Source organism: Nerophis lumbriciformis, linkage group LG37, assembly GCF_033978685.3.
Source record: "Nerophis lumbriciformis linkage group LG37, RoL_Nlum_v2.1, whole genome shotgun sequence".
Taxonomy (NCBI): Eukaryota; Metazoa; Chordata; class Actinopteri; order Syngnathiformes; family Syngnathidae; genus Nerophis; species Nerophis lumbriciformis.
This window is the reverse complement of record NC_084584.2, coordinates 10673023-10692500: the sequence shown is the minus strand read 5'-3', so window position 1 is coordinate 10692500 and position 19478 is coordinate 10673023. Positions and strand designations below refer to the sequence as shown.

At 39.2% G+C, this 19478-nt stretch overlaps 1 protein-coding gene across 4 annotated transcripts in view; it reads left to right on the top strand.

Moving 5' to 3' along the window:
- gabbr2 (gamma-aminobutyric acid (GABA) B receptor, 2) overlaps positions 1 to 19478 on the top strand; it is a 381082-nt gene that overhangs the window by 188200 nt on the left and 173404 nt on the right. For 3 of the 4 annotated variants that reach the window (XM_061931201.1, XM_061931198.1, XM_061931199.1), the window contains one exon: positions 16188 to 16358. In XM_061931201.1, coding sequence (XP_061787185.1) covers positions 16188 to 16358 — 171 coding nt within the window. Of the gene's footprint in view, positions 1 to 2501; positions 2737 to 16187; positions 16359 to 19478 lie in introns of those variants that run through there. The other variant, XM_061931200.1, reaches the window with a different exon arrangement.

Genomic DNA, 19478 nt, shown 5'->3' with positions numbered 1-19478 from the left:
GCTCGTCTGCGGGAACAAACTGCCGCCATTGCTTGCCGTGCTACCGAGGTCCTTTGTCCCTGAATGGCTCACACACTCCGGCAGATTCAATGGGGGTCTGGCGGCAAATTTCTTTGACTTTATCGTTGGAAATGCATCTGCTTTGAGTGTCGCAGGATATCCACACATTCTTGCCATCTCTGTCGTAGCATAGCTTTCGTCGGTAAAGTGTGCGGAACAAACGACTGGCCATTTTGTCGGCTTTCCCCACAGCCTCGTATTTTGAACAAATTTCGTCCAATTTCTTGCCACTTTCGCATCTTTGGGCCACTGGTGCAACTTGAATCCGTCCCTGTTCGTGTTGTTACACCCTCCAACAACATACCGACGAAAGTGAGAAAATGGCGGATTGCTTCCCGATGTGACGTCACAACGTGACGTCATCGCTCCGAGAGCGAATAATAGAAAGGCGTTTAATTCGCCAAAATTCACCCATTTAGAGTTCGGAAATCGGTTAAAAAAATATATGGTCTTTTTTCTGCAACATCAAGGTATATATTGACGCTTACATAGGTCTGGTGATAATGTTCCCCTTTAAAATTGGCCACCACCATATATATATATATAGCATGGTGGTGGTAGTATTATGCTCTGGGCCTGTTTTGCTGCCAATGGAACTGCTGCTTTACAGAGAGTAAATGGGACAATGAAAAAGGAGGATTACCTCCAAATTCTTCAGGACAAGCTAAAATCATCAGCCCGGAGGTTGGGTCTTGGGCGCAGTTGGGTGTTCCAACAGGACAATGACCCCAAACACACCTCAAAAGTGGTAAAGGAATGGCTAAATCAGGCTAGAATGAAGGTTTTAGAATGGCCTTCCCAAAGTCCTGACTTAACCTCTTAAGGCCCAAGCTGTTTGTTTACATGCTTTTTTGTATTTCTCTTTGCTATTTGGGTTTATTGGACCCTAATTAGAATTAAAAACTAAGAATTATCTTTTGATGTGATGTACTTAGTCCATAAGTACATAAACGTGTACTTCATGTTTAGTGACATGCTAATTCTTAATTTTACACTTTTTTTTTTCCAAATTCCATTGTATGTTATACTCTTCTGACACCACCAGATGGCAGTATAAGTGTCCACATAAGCGGCCATTAGACCCCAATTCAGTAGTGTACACAATTTTGGAAATAAGAGCTAAAAGGTGCTGTCCACGCATGTGGCCACTAAGCCTTTAGAGAAACATGTGGACAATGCTGAAGAAACAAATCCATGTCAGAAAACCAAAATATTTAGCTGAACTGCACCAATTTAGTGGTCAAAAATTCAAGCAGAAGCTTGTGGATGGCTACCAAAAGCGCCTTATTGCAGGTAAACTTGCCAAGGGACATGTAAGCAAATATTAACATTGCTGTATGTATACTTTTGACCCAGCACATTTGCTCACATTTTCAGTAGACCCATAATAAATTCATAAAAGAAGCAAACTTCATGAATGTTTTTTTGTGACCAACAAGTATGTTCTCTAATCACTCTATCACAAAAAAATAAGAGTTGTAGAAATTATTGGAAACTCAAGACAGCCATGACATTATGTTCTTTACAAGTGTATGTAAACTTTTTATCGCAATTGTGTGTATATATATATATATATATTTTTTTTTATTTTTTTATTTTATTTATTTATTTATTTTTTTAGACAATATGATTTGCTTGAGCAGCTAGGAGACCCAGTAACAAGCGGTAGAAAATGGATTGATGGATGGGCAAAAAAGGACAGATTAAAAAAAAATAATAATAAAAAAAATGTTGGGTTTCTTTTACTCTGGACTACCGGTGGGCCGGATTTTGGACGCTGGCGGGCCGTATCTGGCCCGCGGACCGTAGTTTGAGGACCAATGCTCTTTCACTGGATCAACACATTCATAGTGAAGGAGGGAAGGGAAGAAAGCAAGGACAGGATAATAATAGTGAGGAACAAGCTAGAAGGAAGGAAGAAAAGAAGGGAAGGTAGGAAGCATGGAAGGAAGGAAAGAAAGGAAGTGAGGAAGGAAGCAAAACAATGAATATTGACGAAGGAAAGAAGGCAGAAAGCGAGGATGGGATAATTATAGGAAAGAAGCCAGGAACAAGCAAGAAGGAAGAAAGGAAAGAAATAAGCGGCTAAGGCAGGGAGGAAGCAAGGAAGGGAGTGAAAAGGGACGGAAGGAAAGAAGATATGTGCAAGGAGAGAGGGAAGGTAGGAAGCATGAAAGGAAGAAAAGAAAGAAGAGGGGAAGGAGGAAAGGTGGGATGCAATGAAGGAAAGAAACAGGGAAAGAAGAGAGGAAGGAAGCAAAGAAAGAAGGAATATTGAGGAAGGAAAGAAGGCAGATAAGAAGGCAGATAGCAAGGATGGGATACTTATAGGAAGGAAGCTATGAACAGGCAAGAAGGAAGGAAGGAAGGTAGGAAGGAAAGAGAAGCGGCTAAGGAAGCGAAGAAAGAAAGATTGAAGGAAGCAAAGAAAGAAGGAAGTGAAGAGGGATGAAGGAAAGAAGATACGTGCAAGGAGAGAGGGAAGGTAGGAAGCATGAAAGGAAGAAAAGAAAGAAGAGGGGAAGGAACGATGGAAGGAAGCAAGGAAAGACAGAAGGAAGTGAGAAAAGTATGCTAGGAAAGAACAAAAAAGCAAAGAAGGGACAAATACAGGAAGGAAGGAAGGAGGAAAAGAAGGAAGGTAGGAAGCATGGCAGCAAGGAAATACAGAAGGAAGTGAGTACTTATGTGTTTTATTATTATTACCTTGTGAAGTCAGTACTTAGGTATGTAGTGACATACATGTCATTAGTACTGCTGAGTACATATGTGTTATTATTATTATTATTACCTTGTGAAGTCAGTACTTAGGTATGTAGTGACATACATGTCATTAGTACTGCTGAGTACATATGTGTTATATTATTATTATAACCTTGTGAAGTCAATACTTAGGTATGTAGTGACATACATGACATTAGTACTGCTGAGTACATATGTGTTTTATTATTATTATTGTTATTATTATTACCTTGTGATGTCAGTACTTAGGTATGTAGTGACATACATGACATTAGTACTGCTGAGTACATATGTGTTTTATTATTATTATTGTTATTATTATTACCTTGTGATGTCAGTACTTAGGTATGTAGTGACATACATGTCATTAGTACTGCTGAGTACATATGTGTTATATTATTATTATTATTATTACCTTGTGATGTCAGTACTTAGGTATGTAGTGACATACATGACATTAGTACTGCTGAGTACATATGTGTTATTATTATTACCTTGTGAAGTCAGTACTTAGGTATGTAGTGACATACATGTCATTAGTACTGCTGAGTACATATGTGTTATTTTATTATTATTACCTTGTGAAGTCAGTACTTAGGTATGTAGGGACATACATGTCATTAGTACTGCTGAGTACATATGTGTTATATTATTATTATTATTATAACCTTGTGAAGTCAGTACTTAGGTATGTAGTGACATACATGACATTAGTACTGCTGAGTACATATGTGTTTTATTATTATTATTACCTTGTGATGTCAGTACTTAGGTATGGAGTGACATACATGTCATTAGTACTGCTGAGTACATATGTGTTATTATTATTATTACCTTGTGAAGTCAGTACTTAGGTATATAGTGACATACATGACATTAGTACTGCTGAGTACATATGTGTTATTATTATTACCTTGGGAAGTCAGTACTTAGGTATGTAGTGACATACATGTCATTAGTACTGCTGAGTACATGTGTGTTATATTATTATTATTATTATTATTACATTGTGAAGTCAGTACTTAGATATGTAGTGACATACATGACATTGGTACATATCATAGTGTGCTATATTTCCATACTTTTGTCGCACGTGAAAATAACATATTAGTTATTTCTAATGTTTGCTGTTCCTAAGTCACCCAGCTAGTAAGTCATTATTTTGACTTAGTAAGTCATTATGTTGTCATTTTGACTTAGTAAATTACTGAGTCATAATGATGACAAACTTCTTCGTATCTCAGGTAACTAGGACTTAACGGGGAGAAAAAAAAGAAAAACCAAGATGTATATCGTATATCGCCATTCTGCACATGGATGTTATTTTGAAATGCTAAATTGTTATAAGAAATGCTCATTTATTATAAGGTATTGTTATTTGATTATTTTTTTTATAAATATGTGTTCAATGCCTATCCAGGCCACTGGAGAGACACCTCCTTAACTAACAAATGTTCTTTTATATGTTATGTTATGTTATAACATAACATAACAACATGGTGTCCCAGTGCTCCCACTTGCCGCTTTTCTTCCAGACCCCCTCCGTGACCTTGTAGCCAGACCACGCTTTTGATGACCTCCGGCGAGCGAGGTCCAGGAGCCTGCTCTCCAGGCGCGTACGTGCGGCGCATGCACCATGGCCACTCTTTGTGGGCCTTTTTTCCTCACGTTAGATGAGGAAAGTGTTGTTGAAATAAAACATCACAACTTGGATAACAGGCTGACCTTTAACCTTTTCTCAACTGATAGCATCTAGTCATCTCCAATCAATTCCTAAGGAGAGATATTGATGAAGCTGAGTATTGGGAGGCAGGACAGTAAGTGATAAAACTCTCTAGCAGAGTTGGCATCATCTTACCTAACATGTAGACTCCATATTCATTTCTCTTCTTCCTTTTCTCATTTCTGACATTTCCTCATCACAATCTTTGAGACAGAGATGTCCAAACTATGGTGTCTTCAACTTCAATTCTACTTACAAACATTAGTATGATAACTTTTTTGGCTCATTTTACAAGTTTACCAGAGTCATATAACTTTCTTCTTGACATATGTTGACTGTTAGCATGCTAATGCAAGTATGCTAACTTTTTTGGCTCATTTTACAACAGTTTATCAGAGTCATGTAACTTTCTTCTTGACATGTTGACTGTTAACATGCTAATGCAAGAATGCTAACTTTTTTGGCTCATTTTACATCTTTTTTCTTGACATATGTTGACTGTTAGCATGCTAATGCAAGTATGCTAACTTTTTTGGCTCATTTTACAACAGTTTACCAGTCATATAACTTTCTTCTTGACATATGTTGACTGTTAACATGCTAATGCAATTATGCTAACTTTTTTGGCTCATTTTACAACAGTTTAACAGAGTCATATCATTTTCTTCTTGACATATGTTGACTGTTAGCATCCTAATGCAAGTATGCTAACTTTTTTGGCTCATTTTACAACAGTTTACCAGAGTCATATAATTTTATTCTTGACATATGTTGACTGTTAGCATGCTAATGCAAGTATGCTAACTTTTTTGGCTCATTTTACAACAGTTTACCAGAGTCATGTAACTTTTTTCTTGACATATGTTGACTGTTAGCATGCTAATGCAAGTATGCTAACTTTTTTGGCTCATTTTACAACAGTTTACCAGAGTCATATAACTTTATTCTTGACATATATTGACTGTTTGCATGCTAATGCAAATATGCTAACTTTTTTGGCTCATTTTACAACATTTTACCAGTCATATAACTAGATACTTGATATATGCTAACTGTTAGCATTTTAATGTTAGTATGCTAACTTTTTGGGCTAATTTTACAACACTTTACCCCAGAGTTATATAACTTGCTTCTTGACATATGTTCACCGTTCGCATAGTAACAATAACATGTTAGCATGCTAACTTCTATAGCCAGTGGTTCCCACTGTATGCCTCAGTCATACAACTTGGTACTTGACTAATGATAACTGTTAGCATGGTAACTGTTACCATGTAAACATTAGTATGCTAACTTTTTTGGCTAATTTTACAACAGTTTACCCCAGAGTCATATAACTTGCTTGTTGACGTATGTTAACTGTTAGCATGCTAACATTAATATGTTAGCATGCTAACTTTTATAGCCAGTGGTTCCCATTGTACACCTGAGTCATACAACTATGCTACTTTAACTGTGACTAAGCAGGTCAGACTCAACTAAAGCATTAACGTTAAGGAAGATGTGGTCAGTTGTTGCTAAATTCCAAAGTTGTATTTTCCAAAGGCAATGAAGCCATGTACTAAAATGTTGACATCGGGAGAAGACGGCTGCTAGTTTTGGGAAAGATAATAGCAACTGAATGAGTTGTGCTGCAGTGTTGTGTGCCACTTTCATCTGGCTGCAGAAATTAATTACAGCGCTTTGTGGCTCGGGGGAACATTGGTGACCTATTGCTGGGAGTGTGCACGGGAGAGAGCCGGCGCTACATGGCGGCTCAAATAACCACAGTATTCACCTCTTTCTTCATTGTTGGACGTGCCAAGCATGCAGCTGGCATCCATTTGTACTTTCTAAGTACTGTATTTTCCGCACTATAAGGCGCACCTAAAAACCTCCAATTTCCTCAAAAGCTGCCTTATAATCCGGTGCGCCATATATATATGGACCAATATTGAGCCACAACAGGTCTCGCAACTACGATAACTACGCCGACTTCATTTTCCCGCTTCTACGGCTGCTTACCGTAGAAGAAGAAATTCTTCTTCCACAGGGGAAAATGAAGTCGGCGGCTGATTACCGTAGTTGCGAGACCTAAACTTTATGTGTACAGCTCCACTAATGGACATTGGAGTGTTACTTTCAAAGGCAAAATGAAAGTATTGCTAGAAACATCATTTTATATGGGACTTTATTGTATTATATGTATAGTACATGTTCCAAAAAGAAAAAAGCATAAAACACCACCAGAATTAGAGACATTACAAGTCAAAGTGATGAAGCTTAGTGTTACGCTCATGACTTGGTGTAACTAAACATTAAAGTTAAAGTTAAAGTACCGTATTTTCCGCACCATAAGGCGCCCTGGGTTATAAGCCGCGCCTTCAATGAACGGCATATTTCAAAACTTTGTCCACCTATAAGCCGCCCCGTGTTGTAAGCCGCATCTAACTGCGCTAAAGGAATGTCAAAAAAACAGTCAAATAGGTCAGTCAAACTTTAATAATATATTAAAACCAGCGTGATGTGGGCGCGCATGGAATCGTATATCAACATGGACGAAGCTGCGTGAAAAAAGCCACCCGGCCTCTTCGCGTAAACTTAAACTTACCTTAACCACTCGCTCATCTTTTCTTCATCCATCCCTTCGAGTTAGCTTTTATGATGACGCCGGCTGGAAAGGTCTCTTTTGGCAAGGTCTTCCTTTTGAATATCACCATGGGTGGAAGTTTCTGGCCATTAGCATGGCAAGCTAGAACCACAGTGAAGGATGACTTCTCATTCCCTGTGGTGCGAATATTCACCGTACGTGCTCCCGTTGTATCCACAGTGCGGTTCACAGGAATATCAGTTGCTGTGAAATAGTAATCCGTGTGCGGATGGAGAGATTGCGTCTTTTCATGAACCGGATCCCTGTCGTTTAGTAGGAGCCATTTTGTGGTCTTTACAGATGTAAACACACAAAGGAAATGAAGTACGGTAATATCCGCGCGCTTTTTCTTCTTCTACGCGGGCGGGTGGTTGCTTACAGTAGAAGAAGAAGCGCTTCCTGTTCTATGGGGCCGGGTGCTTACCTTGGCGGTTGCTTGCGTAGAAGAAGAAGCGCTTCCTGTTCTACCGGGAAAAAAGATGGCGGCTGTTTACCGTAGTTACGAGACCGAAACTTTATGAAAATGAATCTTAATATTTATCCATATATAAAGCGCACCGGGTTATAAGGCGCACTGTCAGCTTTTGAGAAAATCTGTGGTTTTTAGGTGCGCCTTATAGTGCGGAAAATACGGTACCAATGATTGTCACACACACACTAGGTGTGGCGAAGTTATTACCCTATAAGATGAAGGCAATTGCATTTTATTGATATTTGAAATGTATTCAATGTTTATAAATGAATATTTAAACATACTAAATATAAAAAAGGGAATAAATATTCAAAATAAAATCATTAAATTAAATCTAGTTTGGTTACGCACATACTTGCCAACCTTGAGACCTCCAATTTCGGGAGGTGGGGGGTGGGTGCGGGGGGGCGTGGTTGGGGCGGGGGCGTGGTTGGGGGCGTAGTTAAGAGGGTAGGAGTATATTTACAGCTAGAATTCACCAAGTCAAGTATTTCATATATATGTATATATATATATATGTATATATATATATATATATATATATATCCCCGCGACCCTGAAGGGAATAAGCGGTAGTAAATGGATGGATGGATGGATATATATATATATATATATATATAAATAAATAAAATAAATACCTGAATTTCAGTGTTCATTTATTTACACATATACACACACATAACACTCATTTACTCATTGTTGAGTTAAGGGTTGAATTGTCCATCCTTGTTCTATTCTCTGTCACTATCTTTCTAAGCATGCTGAACACCCTCTCTGATTATGCATTGCTGTGTGGCACGCACAAAAGTGCTTTCATCAAATGCACTAGATGGCAGTATTGTCCTGTTTAAGAGTGTCACAACATTGCTGTTTACGGCAGACGGACTTCTTTACTGTAGACGTTCTTTATATTGTGGGAAAGCGGACTCAGGTCCGCATGGAGCTGGAGGGGGCGTGGCCTCCAGCTCCGCCTGAATTTCGGGAGAAAATTTGTCCCGGGAGGTTTTCGGGAGAGGCGCTGAATTTCGGGAGTCTCCCGGAAAATCCGGGAGGGTTGGCAAGTATGGTTACACCATCATGAGCGCAACACAAGGTTGTAAAAGTTTCAACTACAATTCTAAATAAGATGTCAAAAGCAAACTGAAATCAAATACACACAGCTTTGTCATGACTTGGTCCGGGGTGTTTGCTTTTCCAGGATGCAACGGAAAGTTGGCACGGGCGAGACGGGAATTAAGGTACATGGCGGGTTTTAATATATCAATTTAATATATAAAAAAAAAGGGATAAATGAAAGCGCGCACAGTGGCGGATAATAAACTATGAAACCAAAAGACTATAGCAAAAAGTACAAATGAAAAGCACGCACAGTGGCGGAGAATAAACTATGAAAAACAAAAAGATTATAAACATGGAACAAAAACTTACTTGGCTTGGACAAAAAAGGAGCAGCGTGAACATGGCCATGAAACAATGGACAGAGCATAAATGTGGTGTGAGGTCGTCAGAAAGACAAACTGAAAAACACTGAACTTAAATACTACAGACATGATTAACGAAAACAGGTGCGTGACTCAAGACGTGAAACAGGTGCGTGACGTGACAGGTGAAAACTAATGGGTAACTATGGTGACAAGACAAGGGAGTGAAAAGCCAGAAACTAAACAAAACATGACTTAAAACAAAACATGATGATTACACAGACATGACAAGCTTAAATATTGATCAATACTTATTTAAATTTAGTAATACATAAATATGATGATTTATCAAAATATAAAAGAAATATACCTGAACAGAATGCTCATGATGGTTACACCAAAAAGTAACGCTATGAATCGCGTTTTTGCAAGATTTTGGGGCATTTTTATGCTATTTCCAAGCATATTTTAAATGGTCAAACTAATGCATATTATATATGCATGCCCTAGTAAACAAAACAAAAAAGTCATATATATTTTGAAGTACATTTGTGCAGGTGGGTGCGAATGTACCCATTACCAGAGCTGTACACATATGTAAAGACCCAAAAATGGCTCCTATTAAGAGACACGCTTACGACGCAGAGTTTAAAGTCAAGACGATCAGTCACGCAGTAGAACACGGGAATAGAGCAGCAGCGAGAGAATTGAACATTAACGAATCAATGGTGCGGAAGTGGAGGAAGCAACAAGATGACCTGCGCCAAGTAAAGAAGACTAAACAGAGCTTCTGAGGGAACAAAGCGAGATGGCTACAGTTGGAGGACAAACTGGAACAGAGAGCAGCAAGTAGAAGTGTCAGTACAATCACTATTTGTTTTCTTGACATTCCCTTTAGCGCAGCTCCATCTAATGGTTGCATAACGTAACCCCAGCCTCTATTCTATGCGCCTTATAATGCGGTGCGCCTTATATATGAACAACGTTTTAAAATAGGCCATTCATTGAAGGTGCGCCTTATAGTGCGGAAAATACGGTACATCTTGCACATTTAAAGGAATCTATTGTCATCTTTTCTTCTGTGTGAAGCAGCCATGTCCCCCACATGCACAAAGGTTGTCCTCCTTTCAACACGTCAGGTCTTTTGTCACAACATGTGGCATATACTGTATGTTATGTTAAAGCGGCCGCCTTAACAACAAAGAGCCACCGCCTAAACTAAAGTCTTAACAAGCTGCTTCGCTTAGTTCTGCCTCTGCCTCTGTCAGTACGTCTCTGCAGCATTGTCCCACCCACACAACCATCTGATTGGCAGAGGTGTGGACTCGAGTCACATGACTTGGACTCGAGTCACACTCGAGTCATGAATTTGATGACTTTAGACTCGACTTGACAAAATGTAAAAAGACTTGCAACTCGACTTAGACTTTAACATCAATGACTTGTGACTTCACTTGGACTTGAGCCTTTTGAATTGACATGACTTGACACGACTTGCTACTTTCCCCAAAACCCAAAGATGAAAAAGTTATTCGGGAGCGCCCCGTATTTTTCATTGTGTACTTGTCTATCAGCGTTGCGTGTGTCAGCTGGTGTGCTGTCAGTACAACAGCCAATCAAATTAGATCTACTTTGTTTTCATCACACAGCATTCATCCAATCAAATTGCAGGACAACCAACGAAGAAGACATGTCCAAACCACACGCCAGTGAACAAAAAATGATGCCTAAAATAATTTCGTTTGGGTATAAAAATTACGAGGTGGTCAACACAAAACGGTTTGCAGTATGCAACACATGCGGTTCGAAAATTACTGATGGAGAGGCAACAACTTACAACTTCGTCTGGCATTTGAAGTTGCACAAAGAACGGTAAGTTTTGAATGTAAGATAACGTTTATTGGCTAAGTAACGTGACTTTTATTTGCTGTGTAGTTAAATCAGTGAGGCTGTAAACTCACTGCTAACGTTATAACGTTATTGCAAACACGGGAATCTGTTGCAGTTCACTACCTTATTCATACTTTTTGTTCAGTGATTGTTTTTAAGCAGGGTTACGTTAGTCAATATATCACACGTAACGTTAGACGGCGGTCAGCAGCACCGCGTATTTTAGCCACCTAAAAAAAGACAAAAATAGTAAAATAAAGGTCAGTTAAAATGTATACTGTATTATAAATATGTGTACCGTTTTAGCTAGCTTTCTGACATACTGTTGGTTGTTTACCTCAGTGGTCCCCAACCACCGGGCCGCGGCCCGGTACTGGTCCGTGGATCGATTGGTATCGGGCCGCACAATAAATTTTTTTTTTTTTTTTTTCAATAAATTAAATCAACATAAAAAACACAAGATACACTTACAAGTAGTGCACCAACCCAAAAAAACTCTCCCCCCCTTTTGTTCTGGGCATTGAACATGAAGACTCTTCCTTCACTGTTCCGAGTGGCCATGAGAGTCTTGGCAGTGCCTGCCTCCAGTGCTCCAGTGGAGCGAGATTTCAGCCATGGTGGCATCATACTACGCCCCCATCATGGACAAATGACTGACAGACTCTTGGCTAATTTGGTCTTTTGCAAATGCAATGCAGCATAGGGCCCTGACATATAAAAAGTACAACTTTTTTGTTATGTTCACGTATATGTCATGTTTTTTCAATGTTAACACTTTTGTACAAATAAGTACATTTGCACTTTATTTTTCAATGTGTTTGTTCTGTAAAGGAATGAGTTAATGTTTAAAATGACTGGTTAATAGTGCTATTATAAAGTGCAATGTCAGCACAATTTTCTTTCCTGCAATTTAAAATGCACTTGTTTTAATAAATAAATACATCATTTGAAAAGCATACACAATCTGTGTTAATATATTAGTCTGTGGTTAAAAGGACTTGAAAGGACTCGAAACTCAAAATGCAGGACTTAGGACTTGACTTGAGACTTTCCAGTCTTGACTTTGGACTTGACTCGGGGCTTGCCTGTCTTGACTCGGGACTTGACTCGGACTTGAGGGCAAAGACTTGAGACTTACTTGTGACTTGCAAAACAATGACTTGGTCCCACCTCTGCTGATTGGTTACACCAGGGGTCGGCAACCTTTACCACTCAAAGGGCCATTTTGACCCGTTTCACAAAATAAAGAAAACAATGGGAGCCACAAAACTCTTTTGAAATTTAAAATGAAATAACACTGCATATAAAGTTTTTTTTTGCTTTGTGCTATGTATAAACCGGGGGTCTCAGACACGCGGCCCACCTTAATATGAAAATTTAATGTTAATGCGGCCCGCGAGTTTTATATGAATGCCGCTTGACAGCATCATACTTGCCAACCCTCCCAATCTTGCCGGGAGACTCCCGAATTTCAGAGCAACTATTCTCTCGAATGTCTGCTGATTTTCACCCAAACAACAATAATAAGGGCGTGCTATGATGGCACTGTCTTTAGTGCCCTCTACAACCTGTACTAACAGCTTGCCAGCCCAGTCACATGTTGTATGCGGCTTCTGCAGACACACGTAAGTGACTGCAAGGCATACTTGTTCAACAGCCATACAGGTCACACTGAGGGTGCCCGTTTAAACAACTTTATGACTCTTACTAATATGCGCCACACTGTGAACCCACACCAAACAAAAATGACAAACAGATTTCGGGAGAACATCCGCACTGTAACACAACATAAACACAACAGAACATATACCCAGAATCCCATGCATCCCTAACTCTTCCGGGCTACATTATACACCCCCGCTACCACCAAACCCCGCCTCCGTGCGTCGTTTGAGATTGGGGGGGGGGGGGGGGGTGTATAATGTAGCCCGGAAGAGTTAGGGATGCATGGGATTCTGGGTATTTGTTCTGTTGTGTTTATGTTGTGTTACAGTGTGGATGTTCTCCCGAAATGTGTTTTGTCATTCTTGTTTGGTGTGGGTTCACAGTGTGGCGCATATTTGTAACAGTGTTAAACTTGTTTATACGGCCACCCTCAGTGTGACCTGTATGGCTGTTGACCAAGTATGCCTTGCAGTCACTTTCGTGTGTGAGCAGAGGCCGCATACTAAATGTGACTGGGCCGGCACGCAGATAGCATGGTGTAAAAGCGGACGCGACGACAGGTTGTAGAGGACGTTTAAGTCAGTGCCATCACGGCACGCCCTCAATATTGCTGTCCGGGTGAAAATCTTAGAATGTTTGCCCCGGGTGATTTCCGGGAGAGGCACTGAAATCCGGAAATCTCCCGGTAAAATCGGGGGGTCGGCAAGTATGCAGCTGAGCCGCATCAGCGTGATCAAAGAGCCGCATGCGGCTCCGGAGCCGCGGGTTGCCGACCCCTGGGTTACACGCAGAGCGGTAACAGCCAATCAGCAGTGCGTATTCAGAGCGCATGGAGTCAGTGCTCCTACATTGGAGTGAGCAGATAGGTGTTTAGCAGGTAAGGCAGCGGACTCTCCCCAAATGATAATAAACATTTCCAAGTCAACTACTAGTAACATCACTATGAGCCCGTTGGCGTTCTAGAGCTCAGCTCGCTCGCAGTCCTTGAGGTGAAGGCTAATTAGCTTTTAGCGTAACGTTAACTCACTTTGTGGTGTCTGCGTATGTGCGTGTGTGTCTGTCTGAGAGAAAGACAAGCATTATTGACCTACAGTTAACAACTAAGTTATTTCACTTTACCTTTTTCTGTGTTGAAGCAGCAAAAAGGGACATTATGTTAAATGAAGAGTTTCTCTCTCTGATAGTTGATATAATAATGTAAGTGCATCATTAAGCCTACATGAACTCCATGGTGTTCAGGGATGAATAGTCTCTCCTATTGCTATTGTACTATATTTTTCAGCTATAGTTACATTAATCATTAGTAATGAAGCAGCTTAATTTTGAATGGCAGGGTCCCTGCTATCACATGTTGATAAAAATATAACATTTACATAATAAAAATCAACTACAGGCTTCCTAAATGCTGTAATAAATGAAGCATGATGAGTTGAGCATATGTCAGCATGTGGCCCCACTTTTAACTCTTATTGCAAACGCTTACTTATAGTAAGTCATTATTTTGACTTTGTAAGTCATTATTTTGACTTTGTAAGTCATTATTTTGAATTAGTAAGCCATTATTTTGACTTAGTAAATTACTAAGTCATAATAATGACATACTTAGTATCTCAGGTAACTAGGACTGTTTTGTTTTTACTTTACGGAAAAAATATCGAGATATATATCGTATATCGCCATTCAGCAAATGGAGCGGAAAACACAACCAAAAGTTGTAGGCTTCTTCACGCGACGAAGCCAGCCTACTTCACCACAGTCTGTAGTCTATTGCCCCCCCAGGCTGTGGTGGCAGCGACGAGGTGGAGACGTGATGGCGACAGGTCGAGTTACACCGATCCTTACACCCACCCACCCCCTTCCCCGGTCCCCTCCCTCTGGAGAGTTAACTAACACATTTTCTGGGGGAAACACTGGACTTGATAGCATACGTGTAATACGTATATAAGATGTGCTCGCATACGGGTAATACGTATGTAAGATGTGCTCGCATACATGTAATACGTATGTAAGATGCGCTCGCATACGTGTAATATATATGTAAGACGTGCTAGTATACGTGTAATACGTATGTAAGATGTGCTCGCGTACATGTAATATATATGTAAGACGTGCTAGCATGCATGTAATACGTATGTAAGATGTGCTCGCATACGTGTAATACGTATGTAAGATGTGCTCGCATACGTGTAATACGTATGTAAGATGTGCTCGCATACGTGTAATATGTATGTAAGATGTGCTTGCATACGTGTAATACATATGTAAGATGTGCTTGCATATGTGTAATACGTATGTAAGATTTGCTCGCATATGTGTAATATATATGTAAGACGTGCTAGCATACATGTAATACGTATGTAAGATGCGCTCACATACGTGTAATATGTATGTAAGATGTGCTCGCATACATGTAATACGTATGTAAGATGTGCTCGCATACGTGTAATACGTATGTAAGATGTGCTCACATACGTGTAATACGTATGTAAAATGTGCTTGTATACGTGTAATACGTATGTAAGATGTGCTCGCATACGTGTAATACGTATGTAAGATGTGCTTGCATACGTGTAATACGTATGTAAGATGTGCTCGCATACATGTAATACGTATGTAAGATGTGCTCGCATACGTGTAATATATATGTAAGATGTGCTCGCATACGTGTAATACGTATGTAAGATGTGCTCGGGTATGTGTAATACGTATGTAAGATGTGCTCTCATGCGTCTAATATTTATGTAAGACATGCTAGCATACATGTAATACATATGTAAGACACGCTAGCTTACGTGTAATACATATGTAAGACGTGCTAGCATACGTGTAATACGTATGTAAGACGTGCTAGCATACGTGTAATACGTATGTAAGATGTGCTCGCATATGTGTAATACGTATGTAAGATGTGCTCGCGTACGTGTAATATGTATGTAAGATGTGCTCTCATACGTCTAATATATATGTAAGACGTGCTAGCATATATGTAATACATATGTAAGACACGCTAGCTTACGTGTAATACATATGTAAGACGTGCTAGCATACATGTAATACATACGTAAGACGCACTCGCTAACGTGTAATATATATGAAAGACATGCTAGCATATGTGTAATACATATATAAGACATGCTGACATACGTGTGAAACATATAAGACATGCTAGCATACACTATATGTAACACATATATAAGACATGTTAGCCTTTACTGTATGTAATACATATGTAAGACGCGCTAGCATACGTGTAATACATATCTAAGTCGCGCTAGCATACACTTTATTTAATACATATATAAGATCTGATAGCATACGTGTAATACATATGTAACACATGTTAGCATACATGTAATACATATGTAATACCTGCTAGCATACATGTAATACATATGTAATACCTGCTAGCATACATGTATTTGTAAACCACATATGCTAGCATGTCTTACAAAGCTTTTTCAACGACACCAATATGGGCGCCACACATGTTATGTAAACACAATATAATAGCAACTGGAGTGAGTCTAAAGTAAGACTAAGGTCCAGCAGGACTCAACTCTGGTTTTCTGTCTTTTGTCCTTCCAGCTGTCCTTCGCGGCGACCACGCCCGTCTTGGCGGACAGGAAAAAGTACCCCAACTTCTTTCGCACGGTGCCGTCGGACAACGCCGTCAACCCGGCGGTGGTCAAGTTCCTCAACTACTACAACTGGAGCCGCGTGGGGACGCTCACTCAGGACGTGCAGCGCTTCTCTGAGGTACGTGTCCTCTTGTTTACTTCCAGAAGCAGCACTTTGTCAAATAAAGAGGAGGGTTTATTCCTACGAAGACAGACTCAACACGTTCAGTTTAGCATGCCAACGTTAGCATGCAAAAATCTTTTTAGCTCATTTTGTCAGTATACACCTTAATTATTTTGGTATTTGATGCATGCCAGAGTTAGCATTGTAGCATTTTAAACACATTTTTCAAGTACACACCTCAGACTAATATATTTTGGTACTTAGCACTGTTAACATTTTAACATGCTAAAAGTAGCACGGTAGTTTTTTTTCTTTAGCTAACTTAACAGGTTTACACCTTAAGGTCATATATTTTGATATTTCACTAATGCTAACTATGCGCATGCTATTGTTCGCATAGTACTATTAGCATAGTAGCTTTTTTTAAACTCGTTTTGTTGGTATACACCTTAGTCATATTTTGGTATTTGATGCATGCTAGAGTTAGCATCGTAGCATTTTAAACACATTTTTCAAAGACTAACACATGTTACTGTTAGCATTTTAACATGTTAAAAGTAGCACAGTAGTTTTTTTTTCTTTAGCTAATTTAACAGGTTTACACCAAGGTCATATATTTTGATATTTCACTAATGCTAACTATGCGCATGCTATTGTTCGCATTGTACTAATTGCCTGGTAGCTTCTTTTTAGCTCATTTTGCTCATATTTTGTTACTTGACAGATGATACCTGTTAGCATACAAAAAACTTTTTTAGCTAATTTTGTCAGTATACACCTTAATTATTTTGGTATTTGATGCATGCTAGAGTTAGCATCGTAGCATTTTAAACACATTTTTCAAGTACATACCTCAGACTAATATATTTTGGTACTTAGCACATGTTACTGTTAGCATTTTAGCATGCTTAAAGTAGCACGGTATTTTTTTTCTTTAGTTAACTTAACAGGTTTACACCTCAAGGTCATATATTTTGATATTTCACTAATGCTAAATGTGTGCATGCTATTGTTCGCATAGTAGCTTTCTTTTAGTTCATTTTTCTCATATTTTTAGTTACTGGATGCTACCTGGCCAGCGTGCTAACTGTTATCATTTCAGTTTGGCTTTGGCTCTTCAGCGTTCACACCAAATTTCAACCAAAATTGCATTTTCTAGTTCTTTGAAAATAATATATTTTGTACTGGTTTCAAAGGTAAAAACCTACCAAAATGGCTCCCGCATTCTTTCCTTTGTCGGTCTGTGGCCCTCCGTGGAAGTTTGAGTTAAACTGCTATCTGTGCCCTGAGTTGCCGGAAGCCGGCGTGCTTTTAAGATGGTGCCGAGTGTCAGAATCTGTGAGTTTTAGGTGTAACTGTACAAAAAGAGCTACAGAGCTAGCTTAAAATGTTAGCATGCTTACATAAAAATGCTAACATTTAGCATGTGTGCTAATGACGCCATGCTAGCAGTTAGCATGTTTCACATTTCAAGTAACATGGCTGTAAGGTGTACGACTGCGGAAATAGAGAACAAAGTGTAAACTTAACTGAAAAAGTTAGCTTGCTAGTATGCTAGCGGTTAGCATGTTTCACATACCAAGTTATATGACTAAGGTGTATGGCTGTGTAATTAGAGGAAAAAAAGGTAAAGTTAGCTAAATTTTTAGCACTTTGATGTTAGCCTGCTCGCATGCTACTGTTAGCATGCTAACAGTTAACAAGTGTCACATACCAAGTTATATAACCCTAATGGTTGCAAAATTAGCTGAAAAAGCCAGCACTTTAATGTTAGTATGCTAATGTAAACATGCTAACGGTGAGCATGTGTCACATACCAAGTTATATGACTGTAAGGTGTATGGCTGTGTACTTAAAGGAAAAAAAGTAAACTTAGCTCAAATTTTAGCACTTTGATGTTAGCCTGCTCGCATGCTAAAGTTAGCACGCTAACAGTTAACAAGTGCCACATACCAAGTTAAATGACTAGGTTAAACGGTTGCAAAATTAGCTCAAAAAGCTAGCACTTTAATGTTAGCATGCTAATGTAAACATGCTAACGGTTAGCATGTGTCACATACCAAGTTATATGACTAAGGTGTATGGCTGTGTAATTAGAGGGAAAAAAAGGTAAAGTTAGCTAAAATGTTAGCACTTTGATGTTAGCCTACTCGCATGCTAAAGTTAGCATGCTATCAGTTAACAATTTATATAACACTAATGGTTGCTAAATTAGCTGAAAAAGCCAGCACTTTAATGTTAGCATGCTAACGTAAACATGCTAACGGTGAGCATATGTCACATACCAAGTTATATGACTGTAAGGTGTATGGCTGTCAGAGGAAAAAAAGGTAAAGTTAGCTCAAATTTTAGCACTTTGATGTTAGCATGCTAAAGTTAGCACACTAACAGTTAACAAGTGTCACATACCAAGTTATATAACTCTAATGGTTGCTAAATGAAAAAGCCAGCACTTTAATGTTAGCATGCTAACGGTTAGCATGTTTCACATACCTAAGTTATATGACTAATGTGTATGGCTGCGGAATTAAATAAAAAAAAAAAGTGTAAAATTAGCCAAGTTAGCACTTAGATGTTAGCATTCTAACAGTTAACATGTGTCACGTTACAAGTTATTTCATTGTACATATTTGGTAGCACCACACCTGGCATACCATAGTTAAATGGCACAGTTTTGCTTGTTTTTAGCGCTAGCAGCATCAAATAATGCTAGCACAAAGATTGTAAGCGTAGTACCAAAGTAGAACTTTCTGGGTGGATGCCGATATGTTGTGAGTAGGCGGCAGTCATTTCCATTCAAGCGCTTTCTAATTTGTTTCCTCCCACGTAACTGCACAAAGACATTTACCCTTCCTGAATAGCAGCCAGTTAATGGCCAGACATCTTTTTTTATTCATCTTCTGCACAAAGTAGGGCTGCAAGTCATCAGCTGCAGTTTGAAAAGCAATTAGCTTGTTATGAAAGATGTTGGTCATATTTTGTACTGTACTAGGGTTGTATGGTATCGCTCTACTAAAACGCTACTATACTCTGTTTGAAAAGTACCAGTTCCCGGGCGTGTCGTCACGTGGTGAGACATAGCTGGTTTTACGAGCAGAGGAGCATGTTGGGCAGCGCACACACACACAGAGTACT